This window comes from Chroicocephalus ridibundus, chromosome 3, assembly GCF_963924245.1.
Source record: "Chroicocephalus ridibundus chromosome 3, bChrRid1.1, whole genome shotgun sequence".
Taxonomy (NCBI): Eukaryota; Metazoa; Chordata; class Aves; order Charadriiformes; family Laridae; genus Chroicocephalus; species Chroicocephalus ridibundus.
Genome location: NC_086286.1, coordinates 89230521 through 89249881, shown reverse-complemented (window position 1 = coordinate 89249881; position 19361 = coordinate 89230521). Strand labels below are relative to the sequence as shown.

The 19361-nt window shown below is 49.5% G+C and overlaps 1 protein-coding gene across 1 annotated transcript in view; it reads left to right on the top strand.

The window, feature by feature from the left end:
- Positions 1-19058, top strand: part of LOC134513396 (uncharacterized) — an 88338-nt gene extending 69280 nt beyond the window's left edge. Inside the window, exon 7 of the mRNA XM_063330015.1 lies at positions 18746-19058. Within this exon, the coding sequence (XP_063186085.1) occupies positions 18746-18872 (127 nt within the window). The 3' untranslated portion in view covers positions 18873-19058. The remainder of the gene's footprint in view (positions 1-18745) is intronic.
- The last annotated feature ends 303 nt before the right edge of the window (positions 19059-19361 follow it).

Below are 19361 nucleotides of genomic sequence, written 5' to 3'. Positions count from 1 at the left end.
AGTGCTTCAGCTTCCAGAAACCTCTGAGGCAAACATTTTATTACATCATGAAATTAATTTTTATTGCCCTTCTGTTCTGTGAAGCAGAAACACAAAGCAATATGAAAAAAAAAAAAATCCACCAAAGTGGCCTTTTCAGCAGCTTTGCAGCCAGAATTTCTTTGCTAATCTCCAAGGCGATATGCTCTTCAGATCGATGAGCAAAACCGAGGGGGTAACGACACATTGTACAGACTGAATCTACTAAAAAACTCCCCACGGTAAGGGAGCATTAACCATTATGGGACCTCATGGACCATCTTGCTGACTTGCTCAGAATCACGACGGCGTCTCTGCCTCATAAGCTAGCGGGAGATGTAGATGTTAGCGTCTGCTTTTGGACATGGTCAGAATGAGACCTGACCAAATAACTGCATTACTTTTTGGACCAGCAGAGTTGGAGTCCTGCTGTAACATCTGCTGCAGTTTTGTGGTCTGACAGCTGCGGCGTAAGCGCTGAATTATTGGGTTTAAAAGAACTGCTTGTGGTTTATCCTCCCCGTTTGGAGGAGGGCGGGAGGTGTCAGCCAGAGAAATGCATCCACAGCCACCGGGGCAGCACTGGCATTTCATAGGCAGCGTTTGGGGGATGCCGGAGCTCTTGGGGCTGCCCAGGGGCTGCAGTCAGGACGTGGCATGGACAGACGGTTCAGACAACCAGCTGGATGCTCCCGGGAGGTGATGTCCTGCGGCTGTGGCAGACCGGGAGCTGCTGCACTTCCAGATGCGGCCATGTGCCGCCAGGTGAACTGGCTGATTATGGAGCTATTTGCCCTTATTTATGCAGCTATTTGCCGCAGACCGTGGCTAGGCAGGCGAAAGGGACCATGTGTTTGCAGTGTCTGAACAATTAGATGTCTCCGCATGCAAATGGGAGCTCTGCGCGTCCTGAGCTGTAAACAGGGCGATTTGTGTGTGCTCACGCATGTCCTGTCAGCGTTTGTTTAATGCTTCAGTTCCACTAGCTTGTTCCCTTTTAGTTTGTATTTTAATGTGCAGGCACTTGCTGAAGTGTATCCACTTAGTGAGCATCTGGCTTTGCTGGGGTTTTAAGCTGAACACACATTTTAACGACGCCTGACTTCTCAGTCGGCACCAAGAAAATTAATAGACCCGATATCCTTCCCTTCCCTCCTGTGCAAGGTCGGCTGGTCCTTCTTCCCTAGCAGGTCCTATTTTGTGTGTCCCACCTGGGCCTGGGGGTCCCAGCTGGCACCTCGCTCTACAGCACACGGTGCTTCATAACCCTGCAGGAGCCCTGGAGCTCACTCGTGGCCTTTGGACATTATGAGCTTCTAAGGTCAATTGATTGAACATGGGAAGCCTGACTCATCTTCAATAGACGTGGTGCTTTCATTTGTTCAGTGCACCTTCAAAGGCCCACCTGAGATTAAGGATTTACTTAAGGATTTTAATTAAGTGAAGACCTAATTAGCACAATTATGCATTACCAGGCAAGTCACAGGGCTGAGGTAATTTGCTTTGTTGGGTTAGTATTTGGACTGGTTATGTGGAGTAAAGTCCCATTAATGAAAAAACACAAGATCCAGTGAAAGTCCATCAGGGAGCCTTCATTAGCCAATGAAAATCTCCCTCTCTTTGCTGGGTGTGATGTACCACAACCTGGCCTTTAGCTCTTTCTTCACAGATGCCTAAAGGATTAAATAGTTCAAACTTTTACAGCCTTTTGTTCACCATTATGAGCCGTTGTGCAAGAGATGACCCTGAAACACTCTGACTTCACCCAGAGATGGGGTAAGTGATATAAGGGCAAACTCCTGCATCCCCAGACAGTGCTGTCAACAGCAACTCTCAGCTAGCCAGAACAGAATCACAAAATCATAGAATTGCCTAGGTTGGAAGGGACCTTTCAGATCATCTAGTCCAACCATCAACGTAACTCTGACAAAAACCATCACTAAACCATGTCTCTAAGCATCATGTCTACCTGTCTTTTAAATACCTCCAGGGATGGTGCCTCAACCACTTCCCTGGGCAGCCTGTTCCAATGCTTAATAACCCTTTCTGTGCAAAATTTTTTCCTAATATCCAATCTAAACCTTCCCTGGCACAACTTGAGGCCGTTTTCTCTTGTCCTATTGCTTGTTACTTGGGAGAAGAGACTGAGCCCCACCTCTCGACAACTTCCTTTCAGGCAGTTGCAGAGAGTGATAAGGTCTCCCCTCAGCCTCCTTTTCTCCAGGCTAAACAACCCCAGCTCCCTCAGCCGCTCCTCATAAGACTTGTTCTCCAGACCCCTCACCAGCTCTGTTGCCCTTCTCTGGACCCGCTCCAGCACCTCAGTGTCTTTCCTGTAGTGAGGGGTCCAAAACTAGACACAGTACTTGAGGTGGGGGCTCAGCACACTCATTTCCAGGTCTGTTTTGTTTTATCGCCAAGCTTGTGGCTTCTTCTTAAAGAGCCCTGGAGTAGGATTTGCTGCTCCTCACCCCAGCATCACTGCCCAGTTGGGGGGACCAGACCACGGGTGCTCACCACATGTTTGGGCACACACGGACTTTGAGCTCCACCACCTGCATGGCCCAGTTTCAAACTCTGCTTCCTGGGAATGCTCATGTGTGCAAGCCTGTAAACGCTGCCTTTAGAAGGCTTTGTGCTGATAACAGCCCATCATATGAATATGCAAGAAAGCAAGCACCAAGGGAGGTTGCTGGCCTAATTCATTAAAATCCGTGAGTGACTGTGTCTGGAAACATTCTGGCAGGGCTCATCTAGCTCTCAAACGTGTTAATCCTTCCAGTGCAGCCATTAGGCAGGGGGCTAAGGGGGGACTGATGATTTGTTTTATCACTATTTAACAGTTAGATGAACTTTGGCAATGTAATGCAGACTTAAAGACTCACTGCGTGCAGTTTTAATGGACCCAGATGAAAGACTTCAACAGGGAACATGGTCTGGCTAACCCCTAAGGCAGAGAAGACGCCTAGCTTTCCCTGCTGCTAGAGATGCCCTCTTTCGTGATCTCCCGTGTTGCTGGAGAGGACCCTGATAACCAGTCTCCTCACTCAGGGAAGGGCCCCTGTCCTGTGCCTGCAATTAGCTGAGAAGATGCTGGGCCAAAACAAGCATTATCAGCTGCATTGTCACTGTTTGAAGTGCACTCTAAAAGCAGAGCGAAGAAATGAAAATCCTGGTTACCCATGGCCCAGGATGGCTACTATGGATGGATGATGTAGGAGTCTTTACAGGCATGGTGCAGTCCTTGGAGGAGTTTGGAGGGGACTGAGCTCTAGGCAAGTGACAGGCTCTGGGAACAGGAGTTAGTTTTCCTGATACAATGCATTAACTGGTTTTACAGACATCTTCAGGAGGTGAGAGCTTTTAGAGTGCAAGACAGACATTTCCAGTTCACCTGCATGAAGGCCTTTTCATCAGCAGCAAGGGAGATGAAAAAGATACTTTTGATTCAAACACAAGATGAAGGAGGTTAAGGCGGAACTGTAGCAGGAAGGCATGCATATGTAAATCAAACAGACCTCCAGGTACTAGCGGCTTGTGTAACTCTTGAGAATTTCATCCTTATCGTTCTCACAAGTGGGTCATAGAAAGTTGCTGATGGGGTTAGCTTTCAGCTTGATGTAACTCAATATAATTGATTCTAATGGGTTTGTTAGGTCATAAAAGGTGATTTCCTTTAGGTCTTCATCCCGTGCTCCCTGGCAATATTTCCAAAAGCCTGGATAAGTAAAAAGCGCATACTGAAGTGATTCCTAATACTCAAGACTTTAATGAGACTGCTCTCTATCATTTTTACAAGATGATGATGAGCAAGCACTCCAATTCTGTCTACTTCATTTCCCCTTCATAAGTAGGGGAATATGGCATTATAGCTACACAGTAGTTTCCAGCGTATACATTTCTTCAGTGTGTATATGTAAAGGAGATTCTGTCTACAAAGGGGATATCTCTGCTGACAGCTCAGGCTAGCCCAAACCCACCCTTCCATTGCAAACACAGTCATGCAAAGAGCCTTTCTTCGCCCAAGCTGCAGGGCTGACTGACGAGAGGGACACCAACCCGGACCCTGCCTGATCAGTGGCTTCCGTGGGGATGGGGCACGGACAGGACCCACTGCTGCAGCCCCCTCCACCATCAGTGTCCTGCTTGTCACTCTCCCAAGGCCAGAGTCGATACTTTGGGTGAGTGAGATGCTCAAAAAATAACCCTTCCTTCCTCTTTGGTCGGAAGCGCTGTGATGGGAGGAAAAGGGCACAGGTCACGGTGCTCTGTGTGCTCAAACCACCCTTAACACCCCCACAGTACAGGCAGGGCCAGAGGGACCCAGGGCTCGTTCGTGCCTGCAAGTCATGGAGGACAAGCTGAGATTTTTTGCAGGCGTGCCTCCACACACACGAACTCCAGCCGTGAGTCCTCTGGTGTTTTACTTCAGGCTGTTGACATACACTGGAAAACAATCTGCTAAGATGTGGGATGAGTGCGTGCATTCCCTATGCTGAAACTACTCATTCGTTGTTGGTCCTCTTTGTGATGCCTCACAGTATTTTTCTTGTAACATAGATCAACCTGTTCATTTGCCAGAGGTCATCTTCCTGTTAAGCAACTACATACACTCAAGTGCAGTTCTCTGCCTGGTGAGATGCAAAAGTAATTTTTTTAAAACTTTTTTTATCGAAAGTAAAAAATACCACACAGATTATCAAAAAGCCCCAAATCAAATGTAATGCAAACTTGCCAGCCACCAAGCAGAAGAAGGTGCATTTGACAAGGAGACACAGTAATGAGCAGGTCTACCAGCAAATTAACAGGGAGAACAAATTCAGAAGTCGCACCCCTCAGAGACTAGGACCTCTGTAAAGGAAGGAGGATGCTGGTGGGATAAAGGCAAGACTTCTGTAACATCCGTTACCACTTTGAAGGGAAGATGAGTTAGTGCCTCAAGGAAGGATATCTCTGGTGCAAGTTCAGAGGATCAACATCAGGATCATGGTCTCGAGGGGCTCTGGAGCCCCTGTTGCATGGAGGAGCAGAGGCAGAGACCAGCCTGGCAAAGGAACAGCATCTACAAGCACTTAGTGTTACCTCAGCATGACCAACCCCTGAGGTTTAATCAATGTCACGCAGCAGTCCTCTCAAAGCATCAAGGGATTAGTTTAAAAGCCACGAGGTATTTTCCAGGGAGGTTATGACATTTATTATATGCTGTCTCTCTGCCTGTTAGACTGATCCACAGGTGTTAAAAGAGAGAAGTGAAGCTAAAAATAGTAATTTCTTCACAGACTGCACAGAAATGCAGCTCTGCCTGCACCTCCCTTGGAGCGAGCTCCTCTCCCGGTGCTCTCCCGTGGTGCTCAACACCTCCCTGGAAGCAGGGGTGCTGACCATCTCCCCAGTCTGCTCAATAATACCAACTATCCCCTGGTGCCTTTGGGGACCCATTTCGCAGTAACATCCTTCAAAGTCAGAGCAGCCTTGCAGAGGTTCCCGTGTGGTTGCAGCCTGTCTCTCATGGCCTTCTCCATGCCCTGCCAGAGGCACACAAGTAGACCACAGCCCATCCTTGCTAGCCCTCCTTCCATCATCTCCTCGCTGCTGAGTGCTGCCTGAGTATGCGTGCACGCAGCTGTCACTGTCTTCGTGGGCTACTGCCACAAGCTTTCCCACCGTCCCTTTTACCTTTTACTTCACCTGTTCCAAGGAACAAGGCTTTTCCTTCTAATTCTGCTCTTCAAGGCACCATAAGGAATGGTGTAAACTGAGCAAATCTCTGGATTTTTCCTCATAGTAAAGTACTCAGGCCTAGGGGAACATTCCCACGAATCTTTCTTTCTCTGGCATATGCAAACCTGTGAATGTGAAAGTATACACTTGAGGACACGTATTGTTTTCCTCTGCATCCCTTGCATAGTTTTCTAATTGTAGAGCATGCTGTTTTCTCCTAGAAAAATATTTAGTATTCCAAAATTTTAACTTATTCCGTTATTTGTGTTGGTTTGGGTTTTTTTGTTGTTGTTTGTTTGTTTTTTTTTTTTAATTGAAAGTGCATTGAATATGCCACATTGTTCGGAAATGTCTTAAGCCCCTTGTGCAGCACATAAAATCTCTATCTGCGTCTCAACACCCTGTCTTTATTCTACCCCTACTCAGAGAACAGTGGAAAAGTTGTTGTCTTCTCTGCAAGCGTCCGGTCCAAGGCCCTGGGAGTGGGAGAAGCAGAGGGTAAGCACTCAGAAGGAGTGGACAACGGGCTACAAGTGCCCATAGTGGTCTTAGGCCAAAAGTTTCCCTTCTCATCCCTTCTCAGAAAGCTAGCCTGACCTTCCAGGGTCCAGAAAGATTTTTTCTCATTGGTCTTACTGGCTCTGGGGTTGTCATCCAACCATGCAGGTTCCTCAGGCACCACCTCATCATGCCCCTGCTTTCCGACCTGGGGCAGCACGCTCATCTCCACAAGAGCCCACCCAGTGGGGCTGGCAGCCTGCAGTGAGCTGCTGGTGGGGACAGGGATGTACCTCCACACCCAGACAGCCCCGCAGCCAGGGGGCCAGTGCTGCACAGACCTCTGAGGCAGCGGTCCTTCTCCTCTGCTGGGCCCCCAGGAACTGCTGCGTTCTCCTGTGCCTGCAGTCAGTGCCGGCTGGCCAAGCACTACAGTGACAGTGAAAGGACTGAGGGGCAAGCTCCTGCCCATGTTGCTGCTTGCTTTCAGGCCCCTCTGCCACATCCAACCTCTGCCACATCCTCTCGAGCTGTGAATAGAGATATTTACTCTGCCTATTGGCAGCACTGACCATGAACACCAGGGCAGCTGCCTGTATTTTCCTTGTGCCCCCTAAGAGTTTTTTGCAGAGTTGACTTGTAAAATGAGAAGGGGTGGCTGAGTTAGGTGAGAGGGGTGATGGCTGTAAGGAGTCCTGGGGGCTGACATCCTTGCATGAGGGCTTGGACAGAGGGGATGCAGCAGAGCCACCAATAACAGCATGAGGTGAGCCTGAGGGTGGCGATACTCAGTGGGGTGCTGAGTGTGGGGGGACAGAGGTGACAGCTACAGCTCCCCAAACAACAGCCGCTTTCCAGTAAGTCCTTGCCTGTCTTCTCACAGGCATCCTGCATCCCACAGCAGGAGGCACCCCAGAGGGATACGAGCCACGTGGTGTGGCAGAGACATGTCTACCCAGAGCAGTGAGCTGACTTTTCCAACAATGCCGCCTTGACGGGATGTGGCGGTCTCCAAGGGGGGAGAGGAGATTAACTGTGAATAGCAATGCCGTGTGCTCCTGGGGCAATTCTTCCGGGTCATTTAATGCCTATAAACAAAACCCACAGCAAAGTTAAAGGCACCCCTGTAGTCTGGCCACAGCTGTGAAGGCAGTAGGTTTAGGAACTTTTTTGCTTCCAGAGCTGCTAAGGGTTTGGAGAAATTAACTACAGTATGTTGATGTGAAGATTTATGAGAGGATCAAGGAGATATGAAAATGAAAGAGTCAACAATATCAGAGCATGACATGAGATAGTGAAGTATTTTATTTCCATTGCTTTCAATATTATCTCTTGGTTGGCAGGAAATAATCTGAGCAGGGAGACTGCATAGCAGAGGTACGGAAAATAGATGCGATCATTTTCCACAGACGCAATGAGCACCACTCTAGATATTTTATAACTTGCTAGTGTTTTATGTCATTTCTTCAGACATCTGTGCATTAGAGTGACTGAGAACTGCAAATGATGTATAGTTAAGATATCCCCCTATAATTAAGCTGAAATAATGCTGGATTATTCTAGCGTAATTATAGGGGGCTATTTTAACTATTAGCTCATTAAAAAGCTATGATGCAAATCTCGTTCTGAAAGAGACGAAAAAATGAGGGTATCTGAACAAAATGTCAGTGGTCCTCTGCTGAGACCAGATGGAGAGGTATAACTACACTCAATTTATCAGTCAATATATTGAATTATAGCCAGGCTTGGATGGAGCCTGCATTGCCTTTTATTATGTTTGGTGTTTGCAGATGGATGTGGTGATTCAGAAACACTTGGGAAGGGAATGCCGTACCTATGCAAAAGGGTGGACTTCGGCTGAAATCAGCCCAGGTTTCACATGAATCCCTGCCACATGCTCCTCTCTAGATGGGAGCCCTCCTCTCGCCCACCTTGCCCTTCAGGTGCGGCACACGGGGTCACAGAAGCTGGCACTGCGAGACTAAAATCCATGAATCTGTGACAAGGCCAGCCCCAGGAAGCGTGCAAGCAGTCGCAGCCGGCACAAGCCCCGCTGGAGCACGAGGCACTCGTCTGTGTCTAATCTGCTTGGGGTCAACGTTGGTCAAGTGTTATGGAGCAGCAACGTTGCCTGGTTTGGGGTAATAAAAGCGAAGCAGTATGCTTGGCTAGTCCGGTCACTGACAAAGGGCATCCTGGAAGGGACCTGCCTGAACTCACGTGTTCTCTTCCAGTGACCAAAATGTTATTTCCCATCTCATTATCTCCCCTGAAGGACCCCAATGGGGCCAAGGCACCCCAAGCAGCTGGAGGGAGGAGGTGCTGCCTGGCTCCCCGCACTCATTTGAGCCCCGACTAGGCTGTGCTAACCAGCAAAAAGCTGTCCTGGGATGAAACTCCAGTCCCTCTGCACTTATAGAGATAAGGGGATCTCTTGCCTGGCTCTGCCTATAGGGTGGGATACAGCTGGGGCACAGTGTAAGCAACGAACTCCATTGAGACTCCATGTTTTGGGCTTTCTGAGACCTCCAGGATCCTTCCCGCTGGCGGAGGGGATCTGTGCATGTAGGGGTCAGTCCCTGCCGTCGCTTTACAAGGGTCAGGTCTTCCCTCCCAATTCAGCCATTGCTGCTGCCTTGCTCGGGGTGATTAAGAAAACAGTTTGCTTTGCAAATATGGTCGGGTGTGCCTGTGCTGCCCAAAGGGGCATCTCATCTCTTTGGCATCCGACAGCAAGCAGCAGGGCAAAATAATAGAGCAGAGGCTAAATAAGAAAAATGACTTCTTGCCCTCGAGCGTTATGGCAACAAATGGTGAAGAACATGCCCTCAGGGAACAGCGAAATGAATGAGATGAATGTGTAATGTCCAATAACTACATGTCGAATCAAAGAGCGCACTCTTAAAGCATGAAGTTAGCAAGGGCTGGTGAATGCAAGAAGCAGAGTCAACTGGGAAATTTATTGTTGCACAGGATGGCACAGTATGTAAATCTTGCTGGAGAGCTCTTTGCGGTTGCTGTTGGCTTTTGAAGGGGTAGGTAATGAGCATAAGACTTTGTTTTATAGGAAAATAATGAAGGAGGGAAAATCGACAGAAAGGCAGGAATGGCAGCTCAGGCAGAACTGGAGTCCCACCCAAGTCTCTTTGTGGTCCAGGCGTCAGCTCCGAGGGCTGGAGGTATGGAAAGGGGGGGGTTTCTGTTGGAGAAGGAGGGGGAGGTGGACTGGGAGTGGGGATGGAGATGGCTCCAGCTGTACGTTGGTATTTCTCCTTTTCCACTCAGCTTTCCCCCATAGCTGCTTGCATGGAAGGGCAGCATGGACAGGGAGACCCGGTAACGAGCTGGGGGCCATTGCACAGACTATTTTCATGCTTTACCAAAGGACTCGTGGCTAGACGTGATTGGGAAAAGATGTTCCCAAGTTTGGCCTGAAGTTTTTTCTTTATTTATTTTAATTTGATTAAAGGCTGTCTGAAAACTAAGAATGTGGCCCAGGTGAGCTGGCAGAAAACGTTCACTGTGCATTAAGGACACGAGCCACTGGCAATGGTGTACATGCAGCTCTCCTCCGGCTTGTTCTGACTTGACGTTGCACCCCGAGACTGCAGAACGTGGCGAATGAGTGATACAGTTACGCGAGCGAGCAAGAGATGTGGTTACTTGCATCAAAGTCTGGAAAGAGCTTCACAGGACGTTGCTGCCTGTCACCCCCGGGGAGCACGGCTCCGGGCTGGCGTGCCCTTGCTGCTGGGAAGATGCTCTGCAGGCAAAGGGGTTTGGGCACCTGGAGGGACTGTCACTGGTGAGATCAGCACCCAACGCCTCGGGAGCCACTGGGTGGCGTATGAACACTTACATACATAAAAGAGCAGGATCCGTGGAAAAAACCAAGGCAGAAATCTGTGTAGATAATTACGTGGCCTTTCTTTGGACCAGGGCGAGAGCCGGTGAAACCAACCCGGTGTACATTAGGAAAGTGGTTATATGTCAGGCCTCCTTTAACAAATAAAAGTCCCGATGATCAAGTATCGAGGAGTAAAGTTCAGGGGCTGTAAAAGCAATCAGCTAATGAAAAATCACAACGCAGCCTCGCCTTCGCCACGCAGGGCACGAACAGGGGACCACAGGGGTGACGGCGGCTGCAAAGCCCCTCGGCAGACAGCTGCCCAAAATCATTCCTGGTGCTTAAATGCCATGCTGGCAACAGTCAGAAGTTTGTCTTGTTTGTGCCTTATTCAGCTGGACGCTGGTCGTGCCGTGACTGAGGTTATTGCGGCCACCAGTCCCTCTGGTGCCGATGTGGCAGGAGGGCTGTGGGTCCCTGGGCACAGCCCCACTGCTCCATGTTTTCCTTTCCTACAGGGACAGCCTCTCCCGGGCTGTCACTGTTGCCCACAGGGGCTGAGGACATCTGGCTCGCCAGCATTCGGCCCTGCAAGCCGGCTAAAGCCAGGAGGGGGATTTCAGCAGGGGTCAGGAGCCAGAAATACTGTATCTCAGCACTCTCCAGACTCCTCACATTTTCCTCCCCCAGTCTGGGTTGTCCCTGCCTGGTCTATAACCATTTCACAGGGCTCCTTTCCCTCTGATTGTTTAATGCGATTAAGAAAATATTTGTGGTGTTTCTGTCTCAGTTTCGCTCGTTGCCGGCAATTCCCCCCCCGCAGGAGAGCGAGCTCTCACCACCTGGTGCAGCTGGGGCTGTGAATATTGCAACGGAGGGCCGCTCGGAGAAGTCACTTGTTCCCTGGCAGGGTAAGGTCCCCGAGTAACAGAGAACAGGGGACACTGCCTAGCTGTGATGAGTGTCTTGAGACACGTTTTATCTCCTCTTACCAACTGTCAATACAAATGAGCAAGAAGCTCGTTTTAGAGGATGTTTCATTTACATGATGCCAGGGTTGGGACAGGGAAGGGGGGAACGGCACTAAGATAAATGATACTGTTTTCAACTAATTCAGATCAGCATTTGCTCTGAAGGCAGCAGCATCGCTATGAATGCTTTTTATCAACTCCAAGAGCCCCCGTATTTATAATATGGGAACCACTGACATGCTTTCATGGTGTTCAGGCATCAGGACAAGCATCTCGCAAGTGGCAAAAGGCGGGAAAATGGAGTTATCAGCCAGGCTGGGACTGTGTTTTCTCGGGTATTAGCAACGCTCAGTCATCCACCTTCCCTCCTTTGTGTGAGGTATATCTGCTTTCAGCTACCAGTCGTTCATCACTCACTGCCCACCACCAAGTCGCTGTCAGGCCGTGTCTGTCCCCTGCCTGTGGCCATTGCAGGGGCAAGACAGGGCATCCAGGGGAAGAGAGGGGTGGGTTAGCAGATCAGGGCAGCGATCGCCTGGAAGCACACCAGCTCTCCTCTGCCAGCTGAAGGAATCATTTTTCACCCAGCCTGGAGCAAAGAAGGAAAGTGGAGGTGAAGACTCCTCTGCAGCTTGTCCATCCCCCATACCCAAGGTGTCCTGCCTGGCCATGGGAGGTTCCCTTCCTGCCTCCGCGATCCAGCCTCCCCCTGAGAGAGGGAGATCGCTCCCTCAAGGAGCTGAAGTCCTCACTGCCTGTGACCAGCTTGAGGTCCATGAAGAAATGGTGCTCTGTGACTTTCGGGAGCCTCACCAGTGCAATAGGTTGATGCTGTGGCTGCTTTTCAAAGGGATGCCTGGGAAGGGGCCAGGTTACTGGGAGATGGCTGCCTTTCCAGAGCAATAGCCTAACATGCGAGCCCTGATGGAAGAGCAATGATCCTGCTGGGAGGGGAATACCTCTCATCCCTGGGAAAAGGGTTAGGAGGGCATCCGCACCGTAGTCCCCTTCCTTCAGAGGCACAAAGGTGCTGTTTTCCCTGGGCTGCTGAGGCAAAGATCCATTTTCACCCATTGCTGAGGTAGCCCATGGTGGAACAGAGACCAGGGCCTGTGTCTCAAGTTAATGCCCTCAGTATCTCCTCTTCACTGCAGGCTCTCATGAACACCCCTGTGGTTTTGGGGAAAGTCACTTCATCTGGATCGAGATCAGGAAGCACCACAATGGATTTCGACTAACGAATGGCAGCAAAATAAGAGAGAGCGAAGCCTGGCCCCTGAGCAGACAGATATTCACGCACGTCCTTATCTGTAAAGGTTTCCTCAGCATTTAGCGTGGATGTAAACTCTCTCCTCTGAACGGCACCCAAAACGCCAGCTGGCTCCGGCAGACTGCAGGAGGCACACGAGTGAAGTCTAATGAAAGCCCAGGCACAGCATCCCAAAAGTGACAGTCGCTCCAGTCTCCCATAGGGTCATGAGCTGCTGGGGTTAGCAGAGGGTGGCGTGATTTCAGAGGGCTGCTTCAGTGTTGGGGTGTCACTGTTTAGCTGAGCATCCCCTCCGACTGACGCCTTACCAGCAGCCTGCCCATGGCTGCAGGGTTGACCACGCTGTATGATCTCGAGTCAGCAGGAGAAGAAAAGATCATTACTTCTTGCTTTTTTTTTTCTTTTCTTTATTCCTTCCAGGGTAATAGAGTCCTCCCCTCCCCAATTTAGTTATTCACGCAAGATCATGCAGTCCAGGACACTGTCCTTAAAGACAAAATGAAAAAAATAAGTAGAAATACTGATATAAGTCACCGAATCTTACAGTTAATGAGCAAGACTGCCTGCTTTGCCTCCCCCTGCACTGCCCAAGAAAGTGCCGATAAAACTAGATAGATATGTGACTTGATGCTGGTGCCTGAATACATTAGTCAATTTTAATCTTTTCATTTTGCAATAATTATGGCATCGACTGTGCCCTTTCTGTCTGAGGGAAAGTTTATAATGCTTGGAAGCACCTGGGTAAGAAAAATGGGTTTTGTTGATGTCTTCGCAGATGATGCTTTGCCACAGCGTTGCTTAGAGCCCCGGTGCTCCCAGAGGATGCATTCCCACCCAGCGCCAGCCCCGGGCTCCCGGCACCTTGTGGGAGAGCAGGGCTGGCCTGGCTGTCGTGCTCATGTAAAACAGGATCCCCCCTCCACTCCCACCGTGAACACGTGGCCTTGCTTTCCGCACACGTCTGAAAGTCTCCCCATTCCCATTCTGGGGGGAACGCTGGGATGCTGAATGTAGCCTCGGGAAAAGGTGCTCTCCAAAGGTCCTGGGGCCCAGAAATGGGCATAATTTTAGGTGAACCGGTGGGAAATCTGAGTGGCTTCGTGTGCACCCTTAACTGCTAATCTGAGCTGGGCATTGTCCCCATTCACCTGTATTTCTACGCCGCCACACAGCACTAGCCCTCCACCTTTGAAGAATAGAGATCTACAGCTCTAGGACTGTAGAAGGAGATGACGGTGACACCAGAGTTTCTATTTGCGTGTATCACGAAACACGCAGCACAGCCTCCTGTTTAAATAGCAAATTTTTACCGAAGCACGAACGCCTCCTACGAGGCTCGGGGTGCCCTCAGCTTGCACTGAGGCGACTCGCAGCCAAGGGCACTTGCCACCTCCCGGGAGGTGCTGGGCGGTGGGTAGCACGGCACCGGGAAAACCGGGCAGGGGCAGCAGAGGCGGAGCTGGTCCATGCTGGAGGGTGTTGTGAGTGCCGGGTGATGAAAGTGTGGTATAGCACCTGTTTCACGAGGTCTGGCTGAAATCAATGGTATTAATCCCCTGCTTTCATGAGCACTAAACGCACCCACACAGTGTAAAAGCGTCATCTCGCCGCTCAAAGTCAGCTCCATCTCTTTTGCATCCACTTTGCTATTATTCATGCTTCACAGCTGGATCAACGCGTGACACATCGCAGTCCTTCATTTTTCTTGCTTGGGATTACAAGGATTTTTAATGTTTACCTGCTTGGAGAAACAACACATTTTACCTAGTGATAAATGTACTTCATATTTATTTAGGAGGCCAGCTTAGATTATGAATCCAATGCTGATGAATAAATTAACTGCGTGATGGATCAAAGCAGAGCAATATACTTCGGGCATTGGTTACACCAGGGTGCCTAGCAGGTCAGTCCTTCAGAGATGTTGTATTTATTTTATTTTAACATTTCTTGATTTCAAAACAATAAAATGTTGCTCATGGGTAAACTTACTAAACAAAGGAGACTGCCAATGGGCCTGACAACGTTTCCTTGGTAACATTTCTTAGCTTTTACCCCAGTGATTGATATCCAAGGATAGCCATTTGCTTTCTGCAGAGGAGCAGGAGAATATGGCTCAATGATTCTCATCCTGGCTCCTGAAAGCAGAGAGAGGAGAAGCAATCCATTACAGCTGATGTGGCTTTACTCATTATTTTTAAAAAAAAAAAAAAAAAAAAAAAAAAAAAGAAAAAACCCAACAACCAAGGAAAGAAAAGGAGACAAATTGCGCTTGGAACTTGATCCAAAAAACTCGCTGCACTTGACAGAAAAACTCTTTGACTTCACAGGGCTTTGGACCAGACTCCTGATGTGTGTTTAAGACGGACCGTAATCTGAACACACTTCTCTGCTGTGCTCTTTGCTTTGCTTGATTAAAAGCTTTTTGTGCAAGCAGCACTTCTTTTTCTGTTTGTGCTGCCCAGCCCCACTGCTCCTGGGGAGCCCCTAATACCACCTACCTTGGGAAATAAGCAGCCATGGGGGGCTGGGTCCTGCTTTGATGTCGCAGTAAGATATCCCCACATTGAATACAGCCGAGGAAAACTGCATTTGCAAGTCCAATCAGAGCTAGTCAAAAAGTGGTTTCAGATGTGTGAGGGAGACAGGCTGGACAAGCCACCCTTCACAGATGAAAACCCCTGCGTTTCTCTCACCCCCCATTGCCCTCCCACCCCTCTCCAGCAGCTTTGCAAGCGTCCTCGCTCTTTATTTGCAGAAATACCCAAACGGCGCTGCTCGTGCCAAAGCCCTTTGCAGTCACCCAAATGACAACACTTGTGCAGTGACTGCGCCCGCTGACAAATGTGCCCGGCTGCCAGTGCTCCAGCGGTACTGCCAGCTTCAGTCAATAACGGCTCCGTGTCAACCACCAAAATCCATATCAGATCAGTCCCGAAGACCTAGGAGACAGCTTTCCCTCCTCTGCAGGTGTGCTCCCGGCGGTGGCTTTGGCTGATTGGAGGAAGAAGACTGTGTGTGACTTTGCAGCTCCTCATCATGCTCCAGGGATCTGGAGAGAGCTGGGAGGGCAGCAGTGCTCAGGGGCAGTGATGTTTTGGCTCCATTTGCTTCTCCTGGGCCATGTCCCCAACGCAGTCCCATTTTCAGGGGGCTTGAAGGGACTTGTCATGCTGGTTCTGTGCTGTTTGTCATGTCATCCCCTCCCCAGGTGTCTCTTCCTTGCTAAGGATTTTTCCCCATCTTTCCCTTTTTTAGGGTTTGAAGGGAAGGTAGTTGCAGTTCTGCCCCCCAAGAAGAGGGGGGGCAGCAGCAATGTGCTCCTTCCACAGGGTTATGGGAAGAAATGGGATATGGTTGTCTGAACACCTCAGAAATTACTGCAGACAAGCAAAAAGAGGCAAATTCATGAAGGAATACATCTGGTTTTTGGATGGTTGGATACCTGAGAGGTTCATCCTTCCTTTCTTTCCTGCAATTTATCCCTTGGGCTTCTATACCCCAATTTTTGCTTCTTCCAAGCCTCCTTCAACCAAATGTCCCTTTCTGCTCATGTCTCCTAAACCTGTCACAGTACACACAGCCCTTCCCCATCTTTTCTTTCCCTCTGCCACAGGACCCTGAGGTCCTTGGTCGCCAGCAGGAGAGAAGCAGAGGCCAGTGTGGCCAGCTAATGGCCCTTCCCCTCAGCCCAAACACCAACCGCCGTGGAGGAGGTGGCCTCTGTGGTCCGAGTTGTGTGTGGCAGCCGGGAGGCTGGGGGAAGGACTGATGGACGGGTGAAGGACAAGCAGTGGGATCACAGCACGTCTCGCTTCTGTCAGGGAAGGGGCGAAATTGATGAACACACAACAAATCAATGCTGTTGAGGTTTTTTTTTGGTAATGTGATCTTTTCCATTAGGATGCTCACCACTGCTCCATTAATAGTCCACATTCAGCCGCCAGTGCTGGGTGGTACCCAAGGCCCGAGGAAATGCAAAACTAAAAAAATATGGACAGTAATTGATCCAGAAAGTTGTATAATCATATGATACAAGTGGGAGATTTTATTTTTGTAAGCCGAGTACCTTATTTTCTGAAGCCTGAGATAGATTCACACACTACAGAAGCATTATATTGCTTATAAAATTATCCAGTCCTTTTTATAATCCAGCACCAGTACAGCCTGTCCCGAATAACTCTTTTTAAGATGCACTCCACAGGCATACTCTGTACATAATTATTTCTTTTTGTTTTTCTCCACTATTTGTTTCATCCAGCATCTCCCTCTTTCCAGTGATGGATCGTCTGTACCTGCAGACATAAATAAAGCCTGTTAGTCCTTTAAGGACACCCTCCATGTCCCAGCTTCAGCACTCCTCTTGCTGTTTCTCTTTCTTTCCCAAATAGAGACATTTCTGTGGATGATTTTTGAGGGTTTGGGGTACGAGGCTGTGCCCGTGGAGGAAGGCAGGGGGGTCTGTGCACTCCCTTCCTTCCCTGTGCAGGAGAGAGGTGGCCAAGGCTCTGCACCCTGTGGGGGCAAGGAAGGGCCAGGATGCCTTCGGAAACAGGGATTTGTGCAGGGATCCCCCCTGCACAGGGAGGGAGGATGCCTTCTGCTCAGAGAGAGGATATCTTTTCCCAGGATCCAGGGAACGGGTGTCTCGGTGGGCTGAGCTCTGGGACATGCTGCCGGGCAGCCAGCCTGGTCCTGCCCACTGACACCCAGCATCCTGCTTGGCACCGGGGAGAGAAATCTCACTGGGGTGACAGGAACATGCGCTTTGGGGTCACCTCCTTCCCCTTTCACTGAAGCGCTCTCCAAGCACCACAGCAGCAAGGGCTGGATCTCTGAAGTGGGGTTTTGTGTGAATCCAAACAAGAATATGGCAACTCCCAGACTAGGGAAGCTCAGAGCCCTCGGGAGGGCAAAATAAAAAGAAAAGCAGTGGAAATCAACACCCCCTTCCTGACCAACCGGTTCTTCCCTGCAGGCCTGCTGTAAGGCCAGCAGCTTTCAGGAGCCTCCTGCATCTCTCATCTACAGCTGAAGTCTCTGTCTAACCTACCTCCATCCCCTCTAGAGCTCACCTGTGCTCTGCACCCTCCACAGGATTACGTCCCTGGTGTCACTGCCAGCCTCTACTGCCAGCTCTCTGCCATATGCCTTGCCTCACCTTTCACTCCAGGTGTTTCTCCAGCTAAGCTTTTCTCAGAAAAGCCCTTTTTTTCCCCTCCTGACCCCAACTACAACCACCAAAAGAACAAAAGCAGCCTCCTGCTCTGCCACCCAGCCGCCCTTTTCAGCATAGAGCATAACACGCACAGTCAAGTGCAGACAAAGGCATTGCAAAAGCTACATCACCCGCTGCAGACAGTGTCTATCCGCTTACAACACCAAAATGAAAGTATCCTGGTGCCACAGAAAAGGAGGAGGCTGCTGAAAACCTTCTGACTCTGCAGATCCATCCTTGTTTCGTTAGGTCCATGCTTCATGGCTTTACCTGCTCTCATATGGGTGGGAGAAAAATTAGCCTCTAGGAGCAAGGTAGCGTCTTCAGAGAAGATATTCAGGATCACCAGCTTGCTCCAAGCCCAGCTAGAACTGATGTGGTTTTGTCCCATGGGTTTAAAATTACTGCTGCCACTAGTTTTGAGGGGAATGTGCAGCCACTCTCCAGAGAAGGCAACTCAGTCTTCAGTGACCTAGTCCTAAACATTGCAAGGCAGAGAAGAAGAACTTGGAGAAAAGGCGATAACCCAGGAAGGAGACTCCTCATTGTCCAGGGCTTTGCTGACCCGGAAGCGGGGGGAATTTCTAGCTTAAGCAGAAGGTCAGACTGACTGTTCGGAGTGAGGAAATCGAAGTTAGGCAGGCCCTATTCATATCTGGGAAAAAGGATACATGCTCTCAGCCTTGTGTGTACAGCCTGAATTAGTGAAGTAAGTACACTGTAAATCATCCTCTTCCTTGCAGCACTGTTTTTCTCCAAACAATGGAAAGCAGAAACTGGAAACGTGCTGATGTGATAAGAGGGTTGGAGGAGAGGCAAGGTCAGATGTATTTTTGTTGCTGTCTTCCTGGCTGTAGACATACACTCCTTGTTTCTCTAAAAGCCAAGGAAGGACTCAGATACCTTAAAAAGCTAATAGCTGTGTCAGACCCTTGCCCTTTCTACCTGGATGCATGTGGCATGTAACTAAGGAAACTGAACATGCTGCAGATGCTTTGGTTTGAAGTATCTCTGCCGAGAGCTGGTTGAAACGCAGGACTCCTATTCTGCAAGAAATCCTGACATTTGCAAAAGTTTGGTTCAGCAGAAAAATGAGTCATTTTCCCCCTGAAAAAGAAAATCTGTGGGGAGGGAAGAAAAGGGAAAAAGAATTGCTTGGAAAAATCAAACCATTCCTATTCTTTACTTTTTTTCTCCCAATGCAGAACAGAGGAGCAGCTGCCTCCGTCTCCTGAGGATCCCCCCAGCCATGAGCTGAGCAGCCTCAAATCCCAGCGAGCCGCTGCCTGCGCTGGAGCTCCCGCGGCTTTGGGCTTCCTGAGGATGAGCTGATCCCAGCTGGGGCCAGGAGACGCCGTCCTCGCAGCAGCATCACCTCAAGCCGGTGCGGAACCAACCCTGCCGCAAGCGACCTGCTTCTGCAGCCCAATTTCGGTTTTACCTCCCTCTTGGTTTTCGGGCAAAAGTTTGTTTTGCTGGAAAATTCCTCACAAACCTTTCTTGATATATTTGCATGTTACACGGTCACTCCCAGGTTTGTTACTTTGAAAAAAAATAGTATTATTTATCTGAAGGGAGGAAAAAAGCCCCGTCAACGCAAACTGCCACATGGTTGTGTCAAAGCCGTGAGCCTCACTCCTCATCTGCTGAAACAGGCCACGGTGACAGCACTTGCGTATGCTGAAAGGGATTGTACTGACATGCTGGAAAAAACAACCTGTTAAGATGACTGGCTCACTGCTCTGCCCGAAATGGCAACATTCGAACACACAATACGCTCAAAGATGATTAAGCCGGGGAAGTGTAATGATATGTGAAACC